Source organism: Callorhinus ursinus, unplaced genomic scaffold (assembly GCF_003265705.2).
Source record: "Callorhinus ursinus isolate GAN/ISIS: 27379988/994484 unplaced genomic scaffold, GSC_fseal_2.0 scaffold18, whole genome shotgun sequence".
NCBI classification, from domain to species: domain Eukaryota; kingdom Metazoa; phylum Chordata; class Mammalia; order Carnivora; family Otariidae; genus Callorhinus; species Callorhinus ursinus.
In genome coordinates, this window is record NW_027397080.1 from 24,697,691 (window position 1) to 24,708,340 (window position 10,650).

Sequence of the window (10,650 nt, forward strand, 5' to 3'; positions counted from 1 at the left end):
CTACCCAGCCAGCCTCTAAAGGTGCTGAATAGAAGCTTCCTCCCTTCTCTCTGGGGATGCTGCCTGTCTGAGGCAGGTAGGGGACTGGGAGCTGTTCCCCAGAGTCCCCAGTGTGTGTACTCCCAGCAGTTCAAGGACCTCAGCAGGACTCTGAGACTGGTGCTCTTCTATCCCAGAGTCTGGGAAGGATGTTCTCAAGGAGAGCTGCTGGGCTGCTGGATTCCATGACAGTCTTTACTTTTTTGGCTAGAAAATGGCTTGATGGCCAACTCAGCTCTGGGTAAGAGTCAGGACTCAGAAGGAAGCCCCAAATAGTCTCCCTACCTGCTTATGAGCACAGCTGGGGAATCGGTGCGGAAAGTGGGGGCTTCCCCCTGGACACTGGCCTCCTGCACTGGGGGCAGGACGAGCTTCCAGCTTAGAGCCCTGCATCTCCCTTTGCAATTAGACCCAGGTCTTCACCTCTCCCTGGTTAATACCAGAAACACATCGGTGGTTCATTCAGACTAAAGTGTCAATGACTGATAGGCAGCAACTTTTTGCCTTTTAGTCCACAAAAAAGGTAAATAAAGTGAATAAGTGAGTGAGTGTCAAAGGGCACAATCCAAGGCAGAACCAGTGTGTAGGATGAGAGGGGTATTACTTCCAGGCTCCTGAAATCAGAACACTGAGGCTGGGGAACCTGGTAGCTTTAGAGGTAGGAATGAAAGGGAATCATCTGCTGGCCCTGGGCACAAGTCCCACTGGAGAATCTCCTACCTCTGCCAATAGGGCCCAGCCCACCTGCATCTGAGAGATGGAAGAGATAGATAGCCCCGGGAAGGAAGTGGTAGGACCTACCTATCCCCTGATATCCATCTCAGCGGGGCAGAGCTATGCGCCTGTGCCAGCCATCCTGCTGAATCAGCCTGCCTGCCTGCCAGGCACTGGCCCTGGGGGCTCTCCCAGCCAGGTAGGAGCTGCCCATGGCCGGCAGAAGTTGAGCCAAGGAGCTGGGGCATGGTGGGTGGAACTGGAAGGAGGGCCCCCCTCACTCCTCCCTCCTCCCTCCAGCCCAACAAACAGAAGCTGAGGAGGCAGCCACTTGAAGAAATGCATGTTGACATTTTTATTAATCAAGTAGGAGGTGATCAGTCACCCGGAACATCCTCAGAGGGGACATCAGGGCCCTCTGACAACTCTAGCAGCAATTCCAGAGCTTCCCACACTCAGGGCAGCTCTAGACGGCCTGCTCCCCACCCTCCTTCTCCCTCTGCAACGCCCATTGCCCTCCCCCGATAGCCTTTCCCTGGGGAATCTCAACACCGGCTGCAGGCCCTTGGCCCCGGAAGAGCTTCCCTTCTCGCCTTGGCTCGGTCTAGGCTGGGTCATAGTTATGAGCAGAAAGTGCAAAGTTTAGACCAGGGGCTTGCAAATGGGGTCCCCAGAGTCTTCTGAAAGAGGAGAGCCCAGACACACAACCCTTGCCATCTTAAACCGGAGCAGTTCTGTTTCATCTGCTTCAGATGTCCGTTTTCCATGGAAGTTTCTGATTGCTAAGTGTTCCATGGTTCACAGAGTTTAACAGTGGCTGGCTGGCCCAGTCGCCGTCGTACCAGGGGCCACTGAGAACCCCGCTGGTGGAGGCCCGGGGCTGAGAGCCACCTGGATGGCCCCAGAGGCAGTGGCAGGGAGGGGGCAGGCTGGCTCCCCTGTTCCCGTGCCTGCCTGAGGCAGAGACCACCTCTCGCCCGGCACTGGCCAAGCCTGCCTGCCCGTGCACATCCCGGTGGCCTCCCCCGGGGCCAGCCTTAACCAGTCCCCAGCCCCCCTGGCAGCTCTCTTCTCCCCTCTGGAGGGGGGGGGCAGGAGGGGGATAGGCCTGGCACGGGGTTGACTCAACAGGGGAAACCCAGGCTGCGTGCAGGGTCTCCAGGCTGCCGAGAGGGACTGGGCGAGCCTTCCCTTCCACTGCCTGCAGGGCCAAGGGGAATAATTAAAGACAATTAAAGGAAATTAAACCCCACCTTCAGAGATAACCTAATGGCCCCCCCCACCCTCTCCTAACATCTGGGCCCCTGCCCCCTGTGACATCTGGAACGGCCAGCCCCCGCTTCGCATCCAGAGTCCAAAATCCAAAGTGGGGACATAGGACACGGAGGGCAAGCCTCACGGCTCGTCCTCAGGCCTCGGCTTCCTGCGCCACCCTGGCCTCCTGCCAGCCTGCCTCTGTGTGCCCCCCTGAGGCCTCTCTCTGGCCTCACAGCGTTTGGGGGCCGGAAGCAGCCAGTACTCATAATTAAAGGCTTTCTAACCAGGTAACAAGCACCCTGCTGAGGATGGAGTCAGGTATTAAAGGGGTTTTGTTGCCTTTTCTTTTTAAAACAGGCCCTCAGATGCTGGGTTTTCCTATCCCTACTTGCCTCTATAAATGTGGCTGAGGGGTACCAGGAGGTCACGCTTGAGGGTCGCCTGCAGGAGAGGACAGCTGGTAGAGAAAAGGGGGGTGCCTCACCTCCCTGCTCCTGCTCTTCCGAGAACCACAGGTTCCCTAGGCCCAGGCCCCCACCCGGGAGCCCAGGCCCTCTGGGTCCCATTCCTGGTGCCGACATGAAAGGAATATCAGAAGAGAGGGGAAGCTACTCAAAGTGGGGCGCCTGCCGTGACCATGCACGGCCGGCCGTGAATAGGTTAAGACCATTGCCCTTTTCCAGAACCTCTGGGAGTGTTGGGTCAGGAAGAGGGAGGGAGGAATGAAAACAATCCTCCTCGGGCCAGGGAGGCCACTCCAGAGGTGAGGGTGTGTGATGCCCACCGCCGTATCCCCAGGCCTGCAGTGGCCAGCACGTTTGCAGGCACTCGGGAAGAAGCGCCCGAGGCTCCCCTAAGAGGATGGAGGCCGGGTGGAGGTTCCTTGCCCTCACCCTGGCGGGGCTCCCTGGCAGGTGGGAAGAGGAGACGGCGGGTGGAGGCAGGCTCAGGGCACCATGTGCCACCACTTGAAGGAGAAGGGCTTCCGGCGCACATTGGTGCCACAGTGGATCTCCCCAAGCAGCTCGTGGTAGGACAAATAGTCGTCGATGAAGATACAGTGGAGGCCCAGCGGCTCCAGCAGGGACCGCACCTTCTCCTCCAGGCAGCAGCGGCCGTTGATGATGGGTCCGAAGGGCTTGGGGATGCCCAGGTACTTGCCTAAGACCACCATGTTGACCTGTAGAAGACAGAAGGCAAGAGGGAAGGCTTGCTGCCCCAGGGATCCTCTACACATTTCGGGGGCCCTGTCCCCATTTATGTCCCATCCTCGTCAGCATCCCTGGGCCATGAGGACTGGCACTTGCTCAAAAACTAGGGTCTTTGGTGAGAAGAAATGGATTCGTGGTTGCAAGAGAGGATTAATACCAAGTAGGGCTGACAGGGAACATACATGGCTCCTTTATATGAATGAAAGTATTCCTCCAATACTTTCTTCCATCTATCAGAATATTGTCATATTCTAACAATTTAGTTAGAGCCAGATTTTGCCATCATTTGCCAGAAACTTTGTACAACAAATATCTACAAGGTCCATGGTGTGAATGTCCTTATAGGTGTGGTGCGCTTGCACAGTGCACAGCTTTCTCAACCACCCCTGGAATGCCTGATAAGTGTTACGGTTTATTGAACATCCCATCTGCCAGATACATCATCACTGAACCTCACAGCCTCCCTCTGAGTCAGTGGCTGGGGAAGGTTAAGTAACAGAATCCAGGCCACACAATCAGAGAACAGAGAGACGAGGGCGCCTGGGTGGCTCAGTAGGTTAAGCATCTGCCTTCGGCTCAGGTCGTGATCCCGGGGTCCTGGGATCGAGTCCCACATCGGGCTCCCTGCTCCGCGGGGAGCCTGCTTCTCCCTCTGCCTCTCTCTCTCTGTCTCTCATGAATAAATAAATAAAAACTTTAAAAAGAGAGAGAGAGAGAATGGAGTGACTAAAATTTGATGTGGAGCTAACTCATGACCAGAGTTATGCTCTTTATATTCTACTGGAGTCTGTAGCGGAGTTGGAGGAGGGGGCTAGGAGCCCTTGGGGGCATCTTACTCTCCAGAGGCACTTCTGCTCCCCTGGCTGAGGGCCCTAACCCTGGGGAAGGAAAGTTTCCCCAGGGCAGGGTATGGAAGGGTCTCAGAGAAAACCTCGGTCCCATATCGATGGCCAGAGGAGCTGTCCTTGGTGTTCAAAGGGGACTCTCTGGACCTGCCATCCTGAGGGTGCTGCTGGGTCCTCTCAGCGTGGGGTGGGCTGCCCTGGACTCCGCGCTCTCACATTCTCCATATGCCGTGGCCCCTCATCCTCAAGTCTGCCCTGCAGGGCCAAGCACTGCTGGGACCAACATGAAGCTGGAGGGTCCTCTGGGGTCAGTCCCATGGCCTTGGCCCCGAGCTACCCCATTGCCCACTAAGGGGCCAGAATGTGCTGGGTGGAAGTGGGGCAGGTGGAGGGATAGAGGGCCGGGAGAGGAGAGGAGAACTCAGGAGGCTGGAGGCTCTGCACTTGCTGGGTGACTTCAGGCAAGTCAACCACTCCACTCGGAGGTCCTGTTTCCCCAACTGACAGATGAGGGGGTTAAGTGAGTGTTCCCTATGGGGCTCTTCCAGTTAGGACATCCTGGGCTCCTTTAGCAGGGTCTGGACCAAAGCTTAGAGATTCTCACAGAGGGGTGCGTGTTGGGGTGGGGGCTTCCAAAAGAGGACTGGCCAAAGTCATGGGACTTCAGCCAGAACCAGAGCCTGGGTGCTCCTTAGTGTTTCCCTGACCAATATGGCAGCCACTGGCCACATGTGGCTGTTGAAAATTAAAGTAAAGTAAAAGGTTCATTCCTCAGCCACACTAGCCACATTTTAAGTGCTCAGTAGCCACGTGTGGCTTGGTGGCTCCCATGCTGTGCAGACACAGAACATTTCCATCATCCGAGAAAGTTCTAAGAGACAGCACTGCCTTAGAAGAGTGGTTCTCAGCCAGGGTGGTTTTGCTCCCCGGACATTCTGGTTGGCGAGGTGAGAGGAGTGGTACTTACAGGGGCATCTCGTGGGTAGGAGACAGGGATGCTGCAGCCATCCCACGAAACACAGCCTGGCCCCCACAACAAAGGATTCAGGCCCAAACATCAGTAGAGCCAAGGTCATGAAGCCCTGCCTTAGAGGTCTCTGCCAGGACCCCTCAGTGAGGTGTCAGGTGTGAGTGAAAATCCTGGCGGGGAAGCCCTGCCAAACACACATGCCCCCAGGCAGGCCCTCAGGATTCACTCCAACCCCTTGGCTTGCCCAGTGACAGGGATTCGAGTGAAAGGCCCCGGGCTGAAAAGGGAAGGTCCCCCATCCTGGGGAGTCCCTCCACAAGCTGCCAACACCCCGTCATCCTTTCCCAAGGTGTTAATGGTTCAGCCAGCGCTGTGCTGATAGCATCACCCGGCCCCTCCCAGAGGCCACCCCGGTGAGATCACATCTGGGCATCTGCTTGTCAGCCGCCTGACTTAATGACAGCCAGGGAGGCAGCCACCGCGGGCCCGCCTGCTCGCCTGGGGAGCCACACTGGGGAGCAGCCAGTGGGGGGCCAGGGTGCAGGGCACGGCAGACAGCTGAGGCCCCGAGAAGGAAGCCTGAAACACTGAAACCAAAAGATGCTTCCTTTTTCCACTTGGGAGAAAAAAAAAAAAAACGCCCTTAGTTACGGGGCTGCCCCGTGCACGGAAGGAGGTTCAGCAGCACCCCAGCATGCACCCACGAGATGCCAGTAGGTCCCCCCCATCCTCGTAGCAGTAAGAAAATGCCCTCGGGGGCAAAATCGCCCTGGTTGAGAACCACTGATGGGGATGCTGTACACGTGCACAAAAAGCAAACACACGCTGAAGAGGTCCGCAAGCTTCCCCCCCCGCCCAGGCTCTGTGCCTGGCTGCCCTCGGACGACAGGAAGTGCTTCTCCTCTGGAACCTCAACTGACACCCCTCCGGACCCTGCCGGGCCCCAGGGACAGGAAATGACCTTCTTCTGCGCTCTCACCATGTCAGGGAAGAAGGCTTCTGCATAGGAGCCCTTCAGGGAGAAGAGCTGGGGGATGTCCACGATGTCCCGCTCGGTCAGGCCCAGCTCCCGCTTCAGCACCTCCCGGTTCCAGTCGATGCATTTCTGGGGGCAGGGGGAGAGGCAGCGGGCGCACCCAGGGAGCCAGGGAGCTCTATCACTTGCTGAACACCAACTGCGTGTCAGGCCCTGCGCACAGCCCCCTGCACCCTTGCGCTCCTTCGATCCTCCCAACAGCTGTGGGCCACTGCCTCTCCCAGATAGGGAAACTGAGGCTCAAGGGACCTGCCCAAGGGCACAGAGCTAGGAAGCAGCGGAGCTGGGATTTGGACCCAGTTTCTGTTTCCAAAAGTGCCTGCCCCTACACCGCACTGCCCCAGCCACGGAGTGACCTGTACCCCTATCCACCTCAGCAGGTCAAGCTCCACTCAGGAGAAGGGAAGGGCCTCCTCCATTTACTGAGCACAGCTCCGCACCAGGCCCTGCGCCCTGCCCGAGGCGGGCATTAGCCCCGCCCCTTCCAGAGACCTCTTCCCACCCCTGCCACCCCGCCCCCCCCCCCGCCCCCGCCCGCCTTCTTGTCTGATCCCCTTGACGCCCACCCGCCCCACCCCTCTCCCACACGGGGCCCCATTTCTCCACCACGTCTCCTCTCACTCTGCTTCCCCCAGAAATTCGTCCTTTCCTCAGAGCTAGATCTCCCTCATCAGACTGGGAGCTCCCTGAGGGCACTGCTGTGTCTCCTCCATCAGACTGTGGGTTCCCACGGCAGCGGCCCTACCCACAGGTTTCAGCAGCCCCCAGGACAGTCAGAGGCCCGGGGCTGAGCCCCTGCCCCCTGCCCCAGCAATTCCTGGGGCTGTTTCTCCTGGGAGCTGGGGGAGCCCCCAAGAGCCCTCACCTGTACATAGAGACTGTCCCTCCTGAGACTACGGTCCGCCAGCATCTCATTAATGCTTCTATTCACCTGGTGACTTAACCCTGCGAGGGAACAAAGGCAGGACAGTGGCTCAGGGCGGACTGCCCAGGGCCATCTCGGGCCTGGGGCGGCAGAATCTGGGCCAGGATTTTTCTCCCACCTCAGTGCCAGGGGCTGAAGCTATGACCAGACAGAGAAAGCCAGAGACTGGAGACCCTGCGGGGACCCAGGCTCTGGCTGCAAGGACATCCCGGGGATGGAGCACAGGCTCCTCGGGAAGGGACTCTTGGCTCAGTGCTGTGTAATTACAGGGCAGCTGCCATTACTGAACACCCACCATGCTCTGGCATCCTCCTAAATTTATGCTTAATCTTTAAAACAATGCTGGGTGGGTTAATTATCACCCCCAACTCAGAGAAGAGGAAACTGAGGCACTGAGCGGTTTGGAACGCAATCTTGATTTGAACCCAGGTCTTGAAGCTCTGCCACATCCCTTCCAGGGCTCCATTTCTCAGGTGAGAACACGGAGACCCGTGGTGGAAAGGGAGAGGGGCTCAAGGCGGCCAGCCAGGCCCTTGGATGGTCTGTCAATCCCCAGAGGCAGGTCCACAGAGGGGCCCTGACCACCCATCTGGCTTCTCACCCACCGCCCCACCCCACTCTTGAGCCTCGAGCCCTGCCGCATCCTGGGGATAGCCCTGGATCAGGCACTCCTCTCTGAGCTTCTGGGGAAAGGGATTAAGGGGGAGGGTACAAGATCAGTAGGGTGCACATTGTTTCCGGGGGCTTTCCTCTCCTGGGATGTGGCCAGGAGCCGCCCACTCTTACTGCGGAGGTCACCCCCTGCGTGTGCTTGGGACAATCCACTGGCCTCTTGGCTTCCCTGCCTGGGCCCAAGAAAGGGACAGCCCGACAGCTCCCAGGAGAGGGTGTAGGGAGAATTAGTGATGTCCAGCTCTGAGCGGAGGGATCTGAGCAAGGCAAAGGGCCTATAAATAGAGTATTAGCCATGAAAGGCATCGCTGGAGCCCAGGGCTGGCAGTGAGAGGGCAGGGTCCCCACAGGGGGACTGGGTCATTGGCACTCACCATCAAACTGGGCGGCCTCCCCATACCCCTCCTCTTTCTTCTCTTGGAATAGTCTGAGGCAAGCGCTGGGGCTCGCCAAGAGCAGCCGGAAGCCCTAGCGGAGGGAGGGAGAATTCCTCAGTGGATGGGTTGCAGAAGACCCCAAACTTCAGGAGGGGCCCGAGTTCAGGGGCCAGACCACACGTGGGTCCCACCTACCAGCCATAGAGAACTCTCTGCAATTCCCCTAATCCTCCAAGCTGTTTCACACCCCCGGGCCTCTGTCCAAGACATTCTCTGCCTGGATGCCCTTGTCTACCGGGGAACTCAGCCACTGGTCACTGGTCGGCCTCCCTTCCCAGGCTGCTTGCTCTCTGAGCAAGAGGCCCTCTCTGCAAAGCAGTGGAGCTGAGTGGTTAAATGTTGGTCCCGAGTCCTCTGTCTGGGTTTGAATCTTACCTGTAATTGCCCTTCTGGACCTCAGTTTTCCTACCCATAAAATGGGGACAATGATAATAGTACCCACCTCATGGAATTGTTGGAAGATTAAATGAATTAAAACACATGCACATCGTAGGTGCTCGCTAAATGTTACCAATTATTATTATCTGTGTCATTCCTGGGTCTAGGCTGAGAGGTTTGGATCAAAGCAAACACCCAGCAAGTGTGAGAATGAGCATATGAGTAGCAGAGCCAATCAGTACCCTCCTGACCTGAGCTCTGACCTCTTCCAGGAAGCCCCCCCCCCGATTAACACCATCTGGTTCCCAGAGTGCCCTGACTCTGAGCTCCCTACGGACACAGGCAGTGAGCTGGTTCCAGGTGGCTTTGCTCTAACCATTCCCATCAGGTTGGGGAGGGGCAGGGGTGGCTCAGGCAGGAGGAGAGGGGACACACCTTTTGGTCAGAGGTGGGCACAAAGCTCAGGAACTCATCCACGTGGCCCACAGAGAGCCAATCGGAGTAGAGCTCCACAGGCGCCTGCACCTGCTGGGCCTGCAGGAAGTCCCGTACGACCTTGGCCATTCGCCTCCCACCGGACCTGGCCCAGGAGGGAGAGAACAGGATCACTTCATGCCTACTGTCAGCTGGCATCCCACCCCTGTCCAGGCCTCACGACATCCCTCTGAACAGGTCTCCTTTTGTCCCCACTTCCTGGCCCCAGCCCCCAGGCACCTCCAGGAACTCACTGTCCATCCTGACTATCATCCCAACGAGTCCATCCCCTCCTCACGCAAAGCATCCGCCCCCCAGGCCGGGAAGGCCCTGCTTGCTCCTCCTCGCTAAAAAGAGTCAAACAAGAGAGCTCCACTTGCCAAAGGGAACTAAAGACGCTCACCTCACATCCCGGGACTCAGAGAGGTTAAATCTCTACCGAAGATGCCCAGCCTCGGGTTCCAAATACGACCAGGAGCTGGCCAGCCCGTCCCTCAGCCCAGTGTTTCCCGAAGTGTGGGGCCTGGACCACCTGGGGGTCAGACTCTGGTGGGGGCAGGTGCTTATTTAAACACAGGGCTCCTGGGCCCTGACCTCCTCCACATCTCAGAGTCTTTGAGAACGTGGCATCTCTGAGGATGTGGGATCTGCATTTCAACAAGCGCCTCGGCTGATTGGTGCACCAGAGAACCACTGCCTCAGTCACCTCGTGCTCAACACAGACTGTCTAATCCTCAGCAGGTCCTGAAATGAGCGCTGGGCATTTTCAAACCACCCTGTACTAGCAGAGGGAGGGGCTGAGGTGGCCCAAACTAGGGAGCAGGTCTCGGGAGCTGGAGTCCCAGAGCTGTGGAAGGAGACCTTACCATCAGCTGCCTATGCCTTCGGGGATTTCGACACTGTCTCAGGCACGGCCATGGCCCTATTTCACAGATGGGGCAGCTGAGGCCTAGCAAGTTCAATGGGGGCGGGGGGGGACTTGTCCAAAGTCAGACGATGTCTTATATACTCTGGGCACTTTCCACCTTTCCCTAGCATGGGTAACCATGTGCAAACACACAGAGAGAAAGAGACTTCTTTTTTCAATATGTTATACAAAAAAGGATCACATTTCTTGACTTTGTTTGCCTGGCTTAAGGATGTATCATGGACAAGCTCCCCAGCTGGCATAGAATCTGGTGCTTCTACCTTAAGCAGAACACAATCCAGCCCTTTCCTCCTCCTCTTCTGCCACCATCTGGCCCGCACACCTCCCTCATCTAAATAATTCTAGCGGCAGGGGCACCTGGGTGGCTTAGTCAGTTAAACCTCTTGCCTTCAGCTCAGGTCATGATCCCGGAGTCCTGGGATCAGTGGGCTCCCTGCTCAACAGGAAGTCTGCTTTTCACTTTGCCCCTCCCCCCCACCCTCTCTCTCTCTCTCTCAAATAAATAAAATCTCAAAAAAGAGAGAGAGAGGGCGCCTGGGTGGCTCAGATGGTTGAGCGTCTGCCTTCGGCTCGGGTCATGATCCCGGGGTCCTGGGATCGAGTCCCACATCGGGCTCCCTGCTCCTTGGGAGCCTGCTTCTCCCTCTGCTTCTCTCTCTCTGTCTCTCATGAATAGATAAAATCTTAAAAAAAAAAAAAGCCACCAGCTTAAAAAAGAAAAAAAAAAAGAGAGAGAGAAAGAGGGAGGGAAGGAGAAAGAAAGA

General features: G+C 57.2%; 1 protein-coding gene across 3 annotated transcripts in view; it reads right to left on the minus strand.

The window, feature by feature from the left end:
• Nucleotides 1-1,084: 1,084 nt before the first annotated feature.
• PADI1 (peptidyl arginine deiminase 1) overlaps nucleotides 1,085-10,650 on the minus strand; it is a 46,689-nt gene continuing 37,123 nt past the window's right edge. For 2 of the 3 annotated variants that reach the window (XM_073903282.1, XM_025856553.2), the window contains exons 12-16: nucleotides 8,920-9,064; nucleotides 8,044-8,137; nucleotides 6,938-7,017; nucleotides 6,016-6,141; nucleotides 1,085-3,190 (exon numbers count right to left, since the gene is read on the minus strand). In XM_073903282.1, coding sequence (XP_073759383.1) covers nucleotides 2,957-3,190; nucleotides 6,016-6,141; nucleotides 6,938-7,017; nucleotides 8,044-8,137; nucleotides 8,920-9,064 — 679 coding nt within the window. In that variant the 3' untranslated portion in view covers nucleotides 1,085-2,956. The remainder of the gene's footprint in view (nucleotides 3,191-6,015; nucleotides 6,142-6,937; nucleotides 7,018-8,043; nucleotides 8,138-8,919; nucleotides 9,065-10,650) is intronic. The other variant, XM_073903283.1, reaches the window with a different exon arrangement.